The sequence below is a fragment of the Mus pahari genome, chromosome 22, assembly GCF_900095145.1.
Source record: "Mus pahari chromosome 22, PAHARI_EIJ_v1.1, whole genome shotgun sequence".
NCBI classification, from domain to species: Eukaryota; Metazoa; Chordata; class Mammalia; order Rodentia; family Muridae; genus Mus; species Mus pahari.
The window spans coordinates 7385215-7402153 of record NC_034611.1 but is presented as its reverse complement, the minus strand read 5'-3'; the positions used below and the strand labels follow the sequence as shown (position 1 = coordinate 7402153).

The window sequence follows — 16939 nt, the reverse complement described above, 5'->3', positions numbered from 1 at the left end:
CTCTCTCTCTCTCTCTCTCTCTCTCTCTCTCTCTCTCTTCCTTTTTTGACACTCTTTCTATGTATACCACCCTTGTCTTCCAAGTGTTGGGATTATGGGTATGTGCCATTATGTCTGGAACTGAACCCTTTCTTTTACAGACGTGCTCAACACATAGCTGAGTAAATGACCAATGCAATGACATGGTATGGTAAAATATAATAGTGCATGCACTTAATATAGGGCACTTTTTCTGTGCTTCTCCACACAGCATCAAGGGAAGTTTGGAGTGAGTCCTAGAAACTCACTCATTGGGAGAATAGAGTTAAAGAAGAAGAAACTTTGTCTCTAGAAGAAAAAGTTTGATGAATAAATATAGATAATATAGATATGAAAAAGCATATAGCTCCCATTCGGTTGGTGACATATGGAGACCTTGGGTATAGAGGAGAAACGAGGTAAGAAGATACAATAATTATATTTAAAATGTCGAGATTCAGAAGATAGTTCTAGAATAAATACAGGATAGTTTTTTTGGTGACACATTTTTTTATAAATATGTCAAAGTATATTGTAAAACCGCAATTCCGTGTAAATACTTCACGCCGACTTCATGTTACCTTCACGTGCCTCAGCTGGTTGTCAACTGCAATCAGGTGACTAAGATTCTCCAGCATCTCTAAGTCTTTTATGTCATCAATGTTATTGTTGCTGATATTCAAAGTAGAGAGGGATTTCTGGAAGAAAAATCACTACATTAACTGTAGTCGGTCATCTAATTAGTACATGGAGGACTCAGGTCTCGGGTCTTTAAAAGCTTCAAAGCATCAGCCCGGGCTTCTCTCAGGCAGGAAACAGCAGCCACGAGGTTTTGTTCCACTGTCTTTTCCATATGGCACTTTTAGAACTCCAATGTGTGATATGGTGGATTTTGCCTCTTCTAACCCCCCACAAACCCTATGTTCCTCCTCTAGAATACAATATGCATTTACAAGGTAAGGAAGCTAAAAATTAAAAAGAAAAAAATTACAACCAGTAAAAAGAACTGCTTATTGTGGACAAAAATGCTTACTGCAGTTTAAGCACATGACCGCTCTGTGCTATCACACAGTGAAAAAGTCACATGACCTAACATGAAAGAATCTCATTCTCTTTTCTTTTTTGTCTTTCCCTTTTTAGTTTTCTCTTGATAATTCATTTGTTCAGAAGGCACTTGACATAATAATTTCAGTGTTAGCTATTAAAATGAGAACATAAAAATACTATATGGTAGTGCTAAATCCTAACATCTGAGGCTTCGGGAATCTGCCAAGACAGCCATGCAGAGCCAAACTTGAGAAAAATGTCCTGACATTTGAAGTTATGATTTGTCTCTATTATTTGTACAAAGTAATAATCTCATCATGACATTTCTGGGCATGATATAATGGATTTAGCTGTATTCACCCATCCAGTGCCCTTTTCAGACCCAGCCACTAATACTTCTTAAGACTTGAGACAAATGAAAAAAAAATATGCTTTATTATTTAGATTTCAGAATCTGCTTGAATCTGTGCAAAAGATAAACTAGCAAAACGTTTTCAGTGGTGTTCTGTGATAAAACAGAGACAAAGAATGGTGATGTGCCTCTGTCTTGGAGGCGCATACTAAGTGCAGCTGAAATGTGCCAAGATTAGTGTTAACATGTTTTCACATGTCTAACTATAAGCATTCCTTCTGATGGTCATATTCATGTAAATAAGCAGAAAACATTGAGGGGTGGGGAGCTGGTTCACTTTGACTCCTAACCGGCAGTGGTTGGACTTTTCTTGGATGCGTTGCCTGACAACCTTTAGCAAAAGGAGTGAGTTCCTACCAACCACATAGCCAAGATCAACTACTTTTAGCGCTCATGGAGTCCTTGAGAAGACTACACAATGATGACTGGTAATTGTTGCATTCCTGAGGACGCAGGATTGTTTCAAGTAGTTTATACCAGACATTTCGCTATAATAAGCCCCTGTGAACTGTAGACCTGCAACATTTACACATAGGCAAGAGAGGAAGTACTTTCTCCTGGCCCAACAGAGGGCCACTGCCACCGATGATAAACAGGCAAAGCAGTGACTCCATTTCTAGGCAATGGAAGACCTTCATTTGCATTCAAGGTATGCTGTGGTTGGTCTGAGCATCCCTTTGTGGTTATGGAAACTGGCTCATTCACGGAGCCAGCTGTGAGAGCCCTCCTATGCTCCTTTCTCTGCTGTTGCCACACTAAGTTCCCTTTTCTGACCCATTGGTAGTAAATGGAAGAAGGAAGACCAGCAGCACCTGATTTGCTGAGCAGTCAGCAGGTGGAGCTGCAAAATTGGCAAGGCAGCTGCTACCTGAATGCTGACAGCTGCAGAGGCAGTGGGGAATTTTGAGTGTGGCCACTGCAGGGACAAAGTGGGCAGGCAGTGTGTGGCAGACTGAGAGAGGGGATGGGAAGCTGAAGCTGAAGGACACTGTACAGAGTTCAGAGGAGAGACTGCAAGATCTGAGCACTGGAAGAGTTCTCCAGGACTGCCAAGCCACAATGGACAAAGATCTCAGACATCCAGACCCTTAGGTCTATAACACTGTCGCTGGTAGCTGTAACACTGGCCACAGTCAAGGCTTGAGGAACCCTGACACCCAGACCTTCCCAGAAGCTGCCACACCAGTTACTTTGAGGGCTACATACAGAACCACAACTTCATAGGTAGGCCTCTGTGAGAGTGCTAACACTTAGAGCTTTGAGGGTCCCCAAATCCAAAGCTCACCACTGTCCAACATGGCAAGCCAATAATCTCCACCACTTGGAGGCTGAGGCAGAAGGATCACAAGTTCTAGGCCTACTTGTGCTAGACTCAGGCAAGGTCAACCCTGGGCAAATTAGTGAGAGCTTGTCTCAAAAGGAAAAGTAAAAGGAGACTAAGAACACTAAGGCAGTGGAAGAGTTCTTACTAAGCAAGCACAAAGTCCTCGTCCGACCCCTAGAGCTGGGATTAACAAAGCAGAATGCCCTCCAAAGACCACAGAGCCTGCAGAGCTCCTTGTTTTATACCCAGAGAAACCCAAACGCTCCCAGTGAGCTAACTGGTAACACGCCTAGCTGTCCCCTCCGTGGCTTGGGCTAGTTGTTGCGGTTGAGGTTGAGATGTGTCTGGTGACAACACAGCGGAGCCCAAGAGCAGTAGGTGCCTTAGTAACTTAAAGGACCACTTGTCAGTTGTCTAAGGACCATGTTATTCTTTCTGTCCCTGGGTCCTTTAAATCAAAACTGGTGAAATTTGTACAACGTTATCACATTTTTAAATCTCCCACTCCAGAATTAAAGGTGGTGTGACAAAGACACATGAGATTTTTAGGACTAGCAGTGAATCCTGCATCTCAGCTTAAGACTGGCTGTGAAGCCACACAGACGTATCCTCAAACCTGGTGAGTGTACATTCCACAACCCCAACATTTGGGCGGCTGATGCCTGAGGTTGTATTTCAGAAAAAACTCAAACCAATGAAAGCTTGTCAAATAATTGTACGTTCCCTTTTCCTTAAGGTTTCTCCCAGGTTTAAAACCATGGGCCATGATAATCAGCAATGCCCACAATGGACTGGGTTAGAACGTCAGTTCACCTAGCCTGAACACTTCCTTCTTTCTTCCTGGCTCTCTCTGAGAGGGTAGGCAACACTGTCCTGTTGGAAACTAACATGGAGGGCCTGTTCCACAGAAGCCGCCTCAGCCCCCAGCTTTCAGTGGGCAGAGAGGCAGACTCTATACACTCCCTGAGGACATCCTCGTCTCCTCCTGCTCCACCCTGACTTACTCCTTATTGCATTCCTGCCCCAACATTTGTATATGGCCTTACTGCTAGAGAACGAAGAGTTCTTGGATCAAACAGAAGCTTTTCGCCCAGAGGGAGCCTCTGACTTTCAACATGAAGTTCTCTCAGTTCTTCTAATCCTTCCAAGCCCTCTATGACTGCAATGTAATTGCCTCCCAGATACCTGCAAAACAGACATGGTTTCAAATAGATTTCCTGAGACCGATGTGACTTTGAGGATGTTAAATACACAACAGGGAAGGCAGGGGAGATGGTCACTGGATAAACCACTTGCTTGGCATGCAGGAGGTCCTTAGTTTGACTCCCCAGAACCCATATAAAGCTTTTCTTGTTAGTGAGCATAGGTAATCCCAGAGTTCGGGTGAGATAGAGAGGTGGAGAATCCCCAGAAACCAACTCCCCAGAGGGTCACAAAGATTGTCTCAAACAAAGTGGGAAGCAAGGCAGCACTGGAGGTTGTATTTTGACCACCACATGTTCAAGCCTGCACTCACACACAAGAATGCATGCAAACACTGGAAATGCTCACCTGCATAGAGTATGGACAAGAATTTTTTTTTTTTAAATCAGTTAACAGGATTAGAAAATAAAAGCACTTACAGTTTTTCCAATTTCTTTAGTGAACTGAGGTTTTCAATGCAGGAAATGCAATTGTTCTGTAGGTACAAGTGGGTCAGATTTGTGGAGTAATTCAGGTTAGTGACTTGACTAATGCGATTATCATATAAATATAAAACACTCAGGTTTCTGCAAAGAGAGAGGTCATCCTGAAAAGAAAACAAAACAGGTCCTATTTATTTACCTCTGCAAGTTTACAAGTTGGATTTTAAGAAAATCTTTCACTTGGCCACTTCTACAAATCTACCTAAGGCTCTTACAAAGTAACATTTCTTGCCCTTAGAACGGTCAAAATAAGACTGCAACAATCAAAAAATAATATGGGGGTTTAGAATTCGGTAACTAGGCCAGTAAAATTGCATGTCTTAAGACGCTGCCAAGCAGTTTTCCTAGGAAGCAGTTAGACACTCTCCTGGAAGTTGAAACAATGAACAAATTCTTGTCCTAATATCACTCTAAAGCAGAGCTTCATCTCTCTGTAGGACTGAAAGCAAACATATAGTTTATAATACTGAAAACTAGAAACCATTCAACAGTCAAGGGCAATGGACAGTGAGTGTGGTGGAACACACTTCCAGCACTCAAGAAGCTGAAGCAGGCGGATCTCTGTAAGTTCAAGACCACTCTGTTCTACATGGTGAGCTCCAAGCCAGCCAGGGCAAGAAAGTGAAACCATGTCTCAAGGGAAAAAAAAGATTAAAAACTCTGATAATGCTATTGATCTGAATACTGTAAAACAAACTTTGATTTCTTTGCATACTTCATAAGAGCGAAAACAGTGGTTCATTATTACCCACTACTGTAATCATCTACGTAGCTAGGCAGGCAAAACACACTCCTAGCACTTGGGTGGCAGAGGCAGGCGGAGCTCTGTGAGTTCAAGGCCAGCCTGGTCTACACATGGAGTTTCAGGACCAATACTACTACATGGAGAGACAAAAAAAAAAACCAAAACAAAACAAGCAACCAAAACCAAATAAAAATACCTGAGTACATGGTGGGTTTCAGTATCTTGTTAAAATGGTTGTCTTTGAGGAGATTTAAATCTTAAAAATGAATGGTGTGCTTTAAAGGTCAATGTTTTCTTATCCGTGAAGCAGCCCAGAGCAGTTATGCTCCAAGAGGACAGAAGTTCTACCAGACCCCTGAGCTGCCATTAAGAGCACATTTGGGAAGTCTCCAAGTTATTCTCATTTCAGTGTAGACTATTTTAACTGGTCTGCTTTCCTCTTAACAAAGAACTTTGACAGTACAGGAGTACTGATTGCTCTGTGGTTAAAAAAAACATTAAAACATTTTTAGATTTATTTTATGTGCATGAGAGTTTTGCCTGCTGCATGCATCTATGTGCCTGGGCCCTCAGAGACCAGAGGAAAGTTTCCAAGCCCCTGAAACTGGAGTTACTGATGGTAGTGAGCCATCTGTGGGTGCTGGGAATGGAACCTTGCTCCTCTCTAAGAGCTACTAAACTGCCAGGCAGTGGTGGTGCATGCCTTTTATCCCAGTAGGACAGCTAGAGCTACACAGAAAAACCCTGTCTCAAAGCTGACAGGAGTCTAGCATGACTGTCCTCTGAGAGGCTCCACCCAGCAGCCTACTCAGACACAAACATCCACAGCCAAACCGTGGATGGAGCTTGGGATCTCTTGTGGAAAAATAAGAGGAAGGATTGCAGTCCCCAAAGAGACAGGAAACTCCATAGGGAGAACACAGAGTCAACTAACCTGCACCCTTGGGGCTCTCAGAGACTGAACCATCAACCAAAGAACATATATGGGCTGGACCTAGGCCTCCCTGCTCATATGTAGCAGATGTGCAGCTTGGCCTTCATGTGGGTCCTGAACAACTGGAGTGGGGGCTATCCCAAAAGCTGTGGCCTATCTGTGGGATCTGTTCTTCTATCTGGATTGCCTTGTCTGAGCTCAGAGGGAGAGGAAGCACCTAGTCTCTCAGAGATTTGATGCGCCAGGGTTGGGGGACATGGCGGGGGGTAGGGGGAAAGACTGTGGGAGGGCTGACTGGGAGGGGGGTAGGGTTCAGGATGTAAAGTGAATAAGTAATAATACTAATACTACTAATAATAAATTTTAAAAAACAAAAAATGAAAAGCTTTCAGTGTGGGCTTATGGGGCAAGTCTATGCATGATATCATGACACAGAGTGCTTTGAGCAACAAAAGAGAAACATGAGGTTGTGCAACTGAATTCCTGGGGAAAGGGGAAAGGGGTCATCAGGAGTGGTATAGAGGCTGCTTATGGTGGTACTTGCCGGTAATCTTAGTACTTGGAGGCTAAGACAGAAATATTATGGGTTTTAGTCGGGCATGGTGGCCTTTAATCCTAGCACTTGGGAAGCAGGGGCTGGCCTGGCCTGCAGAGTAAGTTCTGGGACAGCCAGGACTACACAGAAAACCCTTGTCTAATATACCCGACCCAGAATAATCTGTATTCACATAATTAAATTATATGCAAAAACTTCACCTTTAAACTTTTACTGGAGAAAAGAGGTGAGTGGGGTGGTCAGAGGACCTGGGATAAGCTGAGTGCATAAGCTGGGTGTGTTCTCCCCACCACTGTCAAAGTTTTGAATCTTTTTTTTTTTTTTTTTTTGAGACAGGTCTCACTGAATAGCTCAGGCTGGCTTTGAACATGGAATCTTCCTGTCTCAGCCTCAGAGTGCTGGAGTTATAAACAAGCAACTATCTTATTTCTTAACATTTTGACATTTAAAAAGTATTCCCAGGGTCTGGAATGGCACAAAAGCAATAAGCTTTCCAAATCCTGTCTGCAGCGCAAATACAGGAGTATTTTAGGGAAATAGGAAAATCGATTTAAGAGATACTCGTAGAATACAGTGCTATATTTTACAGAAACTTAATATGCTAAGTATCAAACCAAGGAAATTAAATAGAACATGATATAAAGCCTCTGTAGAACTATAGCTAACACGCTTAATCAAAATAGAACTGTTATACTGGGTACGGCCTTCAACCAATAAAAGCTATACTGCTAACTGTGCAAGACCAAAATAATTTAAAGTTCTTACAATCGAATCTATATTCTTGTCTGAAAAATTTATGTGTGTTATTTTCTTCAGGCTTTGTGCAAGGGTTTCTTCTTTTCTGGGTTTAAGATTGCTGTTTTTGGCTATTAAGTCCACCGTCAGTCGAACCATCGTTTCTGCATAAGTCCAACTCTCAGCGAGAACTCCACTTTGACAGCATGTCCAGGAGCAGGCGGAGGTATCGCTTCCACTTTCTAAAGGCTGAAGGGAACAAGGGACCATTGTGATACAGAGTCCATCAGGAAGCCGAGTCACTTCCACTCTCTCAGGACAACTTTTGGGAAGCTAGGCTGCTGGCATTTACAGTCCGCTCTTTCCATTAAAGTGTTTAAAACCAAGGGAGGCTGTGGTGGCACACAGTCCTAGCTCTAGGGAGGCAGAGGCAGGGGGATCTTCAAGGCCAGCCAAGACTACACAGTTAGACTCTTGGATCTTGAAAGCATCAAGCCTCAAAACACAACAAACAACCCAAAGAAACAACCAACAAGGCATTTAAGGCACAAAACGAGTTTCTTACTTTATGTACATTACTTGTTTGCATTTTAGTGTTTGTGTTTTGGAGTAGGATCTGGCTATGTAGCCCTGGGCTGGCCTGGAATTTGCTGCTGCTTCTTCCTGAACCCTGGGGTTAGAGACCTACATACGCCAACACAAACCAGCCGCAGTCCTGGCCTCCTCCTCCTCTTCAGTTTTATTTTTTAGAGGGTCTCACATGTATTACCCAGCCTAGTCTCCAACATTGAGATCTTTCTGCCTGACCTCTAATACTGAGATTAAATTCTTTTTTTTTTTTTTTAAAGATTTATTTATTATATGTAAGTCCACTGTAGCTGTTTTCAGACACCCAGAAGAGGGCATCAGATTTCATTATGGATGGTTGTGAGCCACCATGTGGTTGCTGGGATTTGAACTCAGGGCCTTTGGAAGAGCAGTTGGCACTCTTAACCACTAAGCCATCTCGCCAGCCCTGAGAATAAATTCTAAAGGGAAAGAAATACCTTACTTTCACTTGTAAATATTTTTTTACCCCAGAGCAATAATGAATTGTTGTGGGTGCCCCCTTTTTCTCCCCTTTCATTTTTTTCTAGTGCTGTGATAACATCCAGGGTTCACTGCATGCTAAGCAATCACTTTACCATTAAGCTGCATCCTGTGTCCTAAGATGAACCTCTTTTAAAATGATTATTTATCCTCTTTTAGTAAAAAGAAAAGCTGTCCAATGCTCTTATTTCATAGGTGGAGAAATAATCAATCACAGAGAGTTAATCCAGGCTCTCCAGTGTTGGCTGAGAACGGAGCCAGGTCTCTCGCCCCTCACCAGACCTGTTATCTTCAAATCAGAACACATGCTGTGAAATCCGAGTTACACAGGACGATACAGACACTTTCCATGGCCCAGGGCTAGACACTGGAACACAGCATAGTGCAGTGTTTTCCAGTGCAGATACTACAGTTCTTATAGTTCACATATTAGCTTCAATACTCACTGGAAAAGCAATCTTGAAGTATTTTATAAAATATAATTAAGGCAAGGTGCATCCATGGGGACCTACATTTATTTCCTAGTACTACAAAAATAAATTATAAATAAAAATGAAGTCAGATTTGTGGTTGGTGTGTGTGTGTGGGGGGGGTTAATGGTGTCAGGAATTGGGAGAGACTTTTCTTCTCCAGTGGTGTAACCATTGCTAAGGTGGCCATGCTCCTGTAAGTAAGCCCTCACCTATGCCCTGTAATCAAGTGGAACAAACATATTGGCCCAGGAAAACAAGAAGACTCTAAAAAAGAAGAGGGACTGACTAGCTTGGAAGAGAAAGGGGCAAAGGGGAATGGGAGGGACAAGAGAGAGCAGTGAGGGGTTGGGGATGTGTCCAAATTACATTATGTGCCTTCATGACAATATCATAAGGAAAACATTATTATGTAGAATATATGATGCTTAAAAAAAAAACCCTTAAAAATAAAATAAGTGACTTTCACTAGTGAAACCGCTTGTAGTCTAGCCTCTTGAGAGGCTGAGGCAGGAGGATTGCTGGGGTCCAGGTGTTTGAGGCCAGGCAGGTGGCTATGTGAAGACCTGTCTTAACTACATAAAACAAGGACAGTGTGGGAATGCATGCAGGATGTCTCCCTGTGCAGGCTGCACGTCCCCCAGGGCAGCTGTGAGTATGTGAGTACAGAGGGACACAAACTGGCAGACTTACTTAACACAGCGTCAAGTTTCTTATTTTTTTGTAATTTGACTGTGTGGTTCTCAAGTGTGAGCTTTGTAGAGCACAATACCATGTTACAATTTTAAAAGTTTGGATGTGTCAGTGAATGTTCTGGAGTGTCTGACATAGGTCAGAATATTTGTTGCAGTCACCACTGTGAGTCTATTGCCGTTTTGTTCACAGAGGCTTCATTCTTGAAAGCATCAGGAGTATTAAATAGGGGACACGTTATCAAATATAATTACTTTATAGTTATATAATATAGTTATACAATTACTTTATGTAAGTTATTATATGTTATCCATAAGCATATGGTAACCGGTTTTTCCTGTCACCCTAAATACACAGATATTTAACTGACAACTATCCTTGTCTCCCAAATTGTGCTTCATATTTTTGAACTAAAGAGGTAATTAAAAGTCCAATGTTAGCCGGGCGTGGTGGTGCACGCCTTTAATCCCAGCACTCGGGAGGCAGAGGCAGGTGGATTTCTGAGTTCGAGGCCAGCCTGGTCTACAAAGTGAGTTCCAGGACAGCCAAGGCTACACAGAGAAACCCTGTCTCAAAAAAAAAAAAAAAAGTCCAATGTTAGAATGCGTTATCTATTGTTTCATTTTATCTAGAATTACACCAAATAAACATTTCGATTTACATAATATTCTATGGATATGAGTTCAGTGCTTAGAAGGAAAATGAATTTGATACATGGTAAATGTGTCCTTATACATAAGCATACTGCCTATTACCTAGACAATATAAATTGCTCATAATATGCAAATCTGAAGGGACAGGGTGCCCTTCAGTGTTCAGAGTGTAAACTGCAGACCCTTCAGAACAAAAGACAACCTGGATTTCTACTATATACATTTCTGAAATTTGCTTATATGTTTATTACTTTGTAACAAAATTTGAAATTGTTTTTTCATAATGCTATAGATCCACACATAAGTTTAAAATATAAAACAGTAGAAGTAGATTTAAGCTTAACATGATGGATAATAAACCTAGTATCTGTGAGGTGGATGCAGGAAAATCCCAGAGCTCAAGGCCAACCACAGCTACATAGGAATTTTAGGCTGGTCTGAAATACATGAAATTCTGCTTCAAAAAAAAAAAACAAAGAAAAATAAGTTCTCTCTCTCTCTCTCTCTCTCTCTCTCTCTCTCTCTCTCTCTCTCTCTCTCTCTCTCTGTGTGTGTGTGTGTGTTGCTGTGGCTCAGTGATGTCTAGCATTCACAAGGTCCTGGATTTATCCCAGTACTGGGAAGAAAAAAAAAAAAAACAAACGAACTAGATCAATGAAATCAATTCCTGAAAAGGTCTACTTCTCTTTCTCTACATTGCCTTTAGTTTGGACATGGCTGTGGAAATATTCATGGTTCTGTCACAAATGTCCATACATCTAAAAAGTACAGTTCTCCCCCCCCCCCCAATTTTGCATGCCCCCTGAGTCTGTATTCTGTCTCTAGCCTTTTCTCTGCTTACCCTTTTGTTTCAGCTTGCTATCTGGTTTACCACACACAGCTCCAGAGTGTTGTACTGCTGTGGCTTATTTTCCTGAGGGAACTCTGTGTCTTTGTATTTTTCTTTTATAATGCTGCTTTTGTGCTTCTTGTCTGTGTTGTCTTTAGAGCAAGGTTTAATCTAGGCATGGCCATTCCTGGACTGCACATTTTAATGTCACCGTATTCAACCAAACTGTCCTTCAGTGGGACTTAGACATTTATTGGTGATGGTAGTGGCAGAGTCCCCATAGATACAGTTAAAGCTCTGATATCAGCAATTTTTTTGTTTGTTTTTTGTTTGTTTTTTAAGATTAATTTATTATGTATACAGTGTTCTGCCCACATATATGCCTATGCGCCAGAAGAGGGCATCGGATCCCATTACAGATGGTTGTGAGCCATCATGTGGTTGCTGGAATTGAACTCAGGACCTCTGGAAGAGCAGTCAGTGTTCTTCTCCAGCCCAATTTTTTGTTTGTTTGTTTGTTTGTTTGAGACAGGGTTTCCCTGTATAGTCCTGTCTGTCCTGGAACTCACTNTGTAGACCAGGCTGGCCTNGAACTCAGAAATCNGCCTGCCTCTGCCTCCCNAGTGCTGGGATTAAAGGCGTGCGCCACCAGGTCCGGCCCAGCCCAATATTTTTAAGTTGGGTTTTAATGTACTACTTTTGACACACCACAGAATGTGAAGCATTTCCTTGTCAGCCTTTCAGAATTCCTTTTATGTGCTAATTGCTCTTTCCATATTTTATTCATTATTCCTACTGGGTTGTGATTTGGTGCTTAAGTTTTAGAACTTACGCACATTCCTATTAGGTAGTGACTTCTGTCATCAATTGTGTGTGCTATCTTTCCCCAGCCCCGGACTTGTCTTTGCTATTTTCTTGTTTCATTTGTTTTTAACAGTGGAAAACGTTTTCTTTTTTCCTTGAATAGGAAAGGGCTTTTCACAAGGGAAGCAGTCAGGCGGACAGGCAGGTAGGCAGGCGGTCTTGCCACCTGCTGTGATTTCAAGTGTCTTTTAACTTGAAATAGTCAATGTGGCAGAGCAGCATATTTGAGAGTGGTATATTCTTCATTATTTCACCACAGATGAATTCTGTATAAAAACTGGTGCCTCTGTAAAGAAAGGAGGCAGCTGAACTGGTGGCACTCGTATAGCCCCAGAATTTAGGAGGTAGAAGAAGGAAGTTCGAGGGCAGCTTTGGCTATAAGTGAGTATTAGGGTATCTTGGGCTACATGAGACTTTTTTGGAAAAGAAACAAGCTGAATATATTTTTAAATCAAGAGAAGGCCAATGAATGTAATCAGTAAGCTATAAGAAAAATGTCCAGGTGTTTGAATGTGGAAAGGGACTCACCGTAACTCACAACATAAAATATTAAATAAACGGCTTGGGAGTTCATGAAAATTGTTTTGTCAAAACACCACCATTCTTTTCATCAAGAAAGCACCAACTCTAACTTTACTGTAGTGTAGTTTCATTGTTTTAGAGAAATAATAAGTCCCAGAGGGCTTAAACTGCACTTAGTTGAACTTGTGTACATTTTAGAACATTATAATAAAAGCAATAAGGTCAACACTTGTAGGAGTGTCCTTGATTTTCTCAGAAGAGAAGTCTTTTTCCATAATATCTCCTATTGGATACAACTGCTGGGACTCATCTTCCCAGAAACCAGAGGGAAAGGCTGCAGGGCACTCTGGGGGTGCATCTTGACGGGTCCTCTGCTGATTATCGCCCCTGGGCTCTTTGCAGGCTGGGTAGGATAGGCAGTTTCGGAGTTTGGTTTCTACCTGCATTTCTTCTTAGGGCTTAGCTCAGTGGCTTCCAGATTCTCTAAGCCCTCCAAACTTTTCAAAGCCTGGGCCCTGCTCCCTCGCCACCTCCACCCTCCGGCTTCTAGAGAGCTTCCAGTCTTACCTGCTGGTCCAAACTAGTCTTCCGAAGTGTGTCTGCTGTTCTAGCTGTTTAGGGACAGGGCTCAGGGACCTGCGCTTTAACCGGTATTAAGAGTCTGCGTGCACAAACATTCCTGGCTAGGGTTTCCGGGGGCTTCTCACCGCTCTGTCCAGTCGGGTCTGTAACTGGTTTGGTCAGTGTCCTTGTGCCAGGCTCCTCCAAAGCCAGCGGCGGTTGCCAGGCGACCAAATGCTCAAAACGCCCGGCAGAGGAAGTCTCGTGACGTCAGGGAAGCCCGCAGGGCCCGCCTTGAGTCTGGCTCTTTGTGACAGGGACACCAGAGAGTTAGTGTTGTGCACTGGTGGTCCCGAAGAAGATCAGTTAGTTTGGACAGAATAAGATATGTAGGCTATCATTTCCCTCTCCATCACCTTTGATTATTTTAGTGTCCGGTAACCACACCTGCCCCTGTATAGACCCAAAGGAATTAATTGCTTGTAGCCAGTACTCCACCTTACTAGGATAAAACCCAAACTTGGGTTGATATTCACAGCACTCCTCGCAGCTTGCCTTCCCGTTTTATTCAGGATTCTCGGGTTCGGATATGCTCTGTTCCATTCTCCAGCTTTTGGGGTATCAATAGCACGTTTTCTTTCCTCTTTTGTTTTGTTGTCTTTCGAGACAGGGTTTTTCTGTGTAGCTCTGTTTGTCTGGGAACTTGATCTGTAGACCAGGCTGACCTCGAACTCTGAGATCAATCCACTACCATCTGGCCTTTTTTTTTTTTTTTTAAATTTATTCACTTTGCATCCCACTCACCACCACCACCACCACCACGACCACCACCAGTGTGGAAAGGACTCACGGGATATAGAGCACACCTTTAATCTCAGCACTGTGGAGGCAGAGGCAGGTGGATCTTTGTGAGTCTATAAACAGCCAGGGCTGAACTTGAAAATCCATTTAAAAACAAAACAAAACCCCAACTCATTGTTGAAACCAGTTGTGGTGAGGGAAGAAGGAAAGAGGAAGGCTAAGAGAAGCCAGGTGTAGATTCATCAGCAACAAAAAGAAAAATAATGATTCAGTGTTCCAGGTCTGGAATTCAGTTACACTGGAGAATGGCTCATGTACAAGGGTTGCCTCCCAGGAGAAAAAGCTGTAGAAGGACAGGAAGTGAGAGAATAATTAAAACAATACATTAAAACAAACCAGATGCCTGTCTTAGTTGTTTAACGGATCATTCCGTTGGAGACAACAGCTTTAGCAAGGCATCAAGGGCTGACTTAATTCTCTGTATAGCACTTAGTCTGCAGCTAACACTGTTAAAGGCCTTGCTTAGTAAGGCCTCCAAGTTTAGTTAAGGCCTAGGTTTAGAAAGTCAACGTGACTCACTTGCTCTGGAAGTCTTGGCTTTAGAAATTTTTCATATATCATGAAATGGAATGTGCTCTCATTTGTACACATTTATTTTTAATATTTGAGATAAGTTTCTCAGTATGTACCTCAGACTGGGCTCAACTTTATGGGCTCATGTTTACCATCTCACATAACCCTTCCACCTTTGACTTTTGAATATTTGGGGCTGTTCAAGCCACCTTACATGGTATCTATACCTTTAACTATGCAATATGATATGTACATCTAGACATGGACATATTTAAATGTCATTTTTGGTGGCATGATTATGACTATATATATGTTACTAAAAAAGAGGTTTTCTGGGGCTGGTGAGATGGCTCAGTGGGTAAGAGCACCTGACTGCTCTTCCAAAGGTCTGGAGTTCAAATCCCAGCAACCACATGGTGGCTCATAACCATCCGTAACAAGATCTGACTCCCTCTTCTGGAGTGTCTGAAGACAGCTACAGTGTACTTACATATAATAAATAAATAAATAAATCTTTAAAAAAAAAAAGGTTTTCCTTCTATTTTTAGTAACAAGATTTATTAAAAAAATGGTAAAATTTCATTTTGAAACTTCATTTTGGATCTTCACGAGGTTGAAAATCATGATTATTTGTGTTTAAGATGGTTGAGTTACTAATAAATATGAGTGTGTGGGGGTGTTTATGTATGTTTATGTTCATGCGGGTGTGGATGTGTGTGTATTTGTGTGTGTGCTTGAAGAAGCCAGAAGAGGGCATCTGATCTTGAGCAGCTTGGAACAGTCCATGGAAGGACTGGAACTCAGGTCCTCTAGAAGAGCAAGAAGTGCTCTTAACTGCTTAGCCACTTTGTGAAGCTCATCCCCTGGGCTAGGCTGGCTGTTCAATAAGCAGGGATCTGCTTGTCTGTGGTGTTAGAGATGTGTTCTGTGCAACAGGCTGCTTTTTACGTGGGCATTGAAGATCTAAACCCAAGACATGCTTACCCACAGGCACTTAACCAGGTCATCTCTCCAAACCCACTAATTAATTTTAAAATGCAATTAGTTAGCTTAAGAGAATATATTCTCTTGTAAAGATGTGACATATAACCCCTGCCTGGTGGCACACCGTGAAACAATCAGCTATGTATTTCCCACTGAGGCAGAAATTTGGCAGGCTACAAGACATTCTTGTATGCAGTATTACATGTGTAAGTCAAATACAAAATACTCTGAGATTGAGACTGGGCAGATGTTGGGGAAATTTGTATTTGGAAAAAGAAATGAGTCTTGAGAATAATTTTTGAAGCACAATGCGAAAATCACACCTTAAAAAGCCTCCACTTGAGTTTTCAAGTAACTCTAGACAGAAACAGACTTTATTGTCCACATGCTGTTCTGTCTTTGTCAATCAACATTTGCTGAGCTCATACCTCACAGAGCTATGAGAATGCGCTAAGTAAACATGGATGATTAAGTTCCTTTCACCGAGAAACCAAGAAATTAAAAGGCACAGAGAAGTCCATCGTTATCATATAACTTCACATAGGAAAACGAACATTTGGTAGGCTTTCTAGTTCCCTTTGTTTTCATTTGTAATACTGATCAATCTTAGTGGTCTGGTATGGGGACGTCTAACAATAGCCTCAGTGTCCAAGGTGTCCATGGTATCTAACCACGCCCTGAGTGATCTCACCGGATGTGGGCTGGACCCAGTGAGACTTGTGCATGCCATTCTCATGATTACCTTACAAAGGACTGTGGTTTCTGCTTTGCTAGGGGAACCTCATAGCACGTGTGAGTTGCACTCTTTGATAAAGCAAACTATCATTTAGGAAACCCATTGGCAAGGAAGGACCTGAGGAAAGACTCCAGCTTATGACTAGTGAAAACTTAACACACTTGGTTCAATAAGCAAAAGCTCAAATCCCCTCTTTGAGCCGTAAGGTTAATCCTTTCCCATTTGAACCTTACCTCTGGCAAACACTTGATTCAAGTCTTGTGAGAGACCCCCAGAGCCGAGGGCCAAGATTTGTAGTTCATGAAATTATTACAATGAAAAACCGTGTTGATTTAATCCTCTAGGTTTGGGGGTGATTTGGAGATAGTAGGAAATGATTTTAGGGAGAGAAAGTGTTGGGTTTTGATTATCCTTTTACAGGACATTGTGAATGCACATTGAGAGAAGAGAAATGTAACTGACAACAGGAAGTGGTAGCTTACACGTAAAAAAGATTTCCCAGTGAACTATTTATAGATGCTGAAAGCTGCAGTCCTTCTGGTTATGGAAGATACTGTTTTTATTTTTGATTTCTGTAACCCAGAGATGATCATGTGTTTAAGAGCCTCTGCAGGGGCTGGTGAGATGGCTCAGCAGGTAAGAGCACTCGACTGCTCTTCCGAAGGTCCTGAGTTCAAATCCCAGCAACCACATGGTGGCTCATAACCA

The 16939-nt window shown here is 42.2% G+C and overlaps 1 protein-coding gene across 1 annotated transcript in view; it reads right to left on the bottom strand.

Moving 5' to 3' along the window:
• Positions 1–13348, bottom strand: part of Ppp1r42 (protein phosphatase 1 regulatory subunit 42) — a 38659-nt gene extending 25311 nt beyond the window's left edge. The window contains exons 1-5 of the mRNA XM_021222335.1: positions 13284–13348; positions 7487–7705; positions 4424–4590; positions 3848–3986; positions 600–716 (exon numbers count right to left, since the gene is read on the bottom strand). Coding sequence (XP_021077994.1) covers positions 600–716; positions 3848–3986; positions 4424–4590; positions 7487–7615 — 552 coding nt within the window. The 5' untranslated portion in view covers positions 7616–7705; positions 13284–13348. The remainder of the gene's footprint in view (positions 1–599; positions 717–3847; positions 3987–4423; positions 4591–7486; positions 7706–13283) is intronic.
• Positions 13349–16939: the final 3591 nt, after the last annotated feature.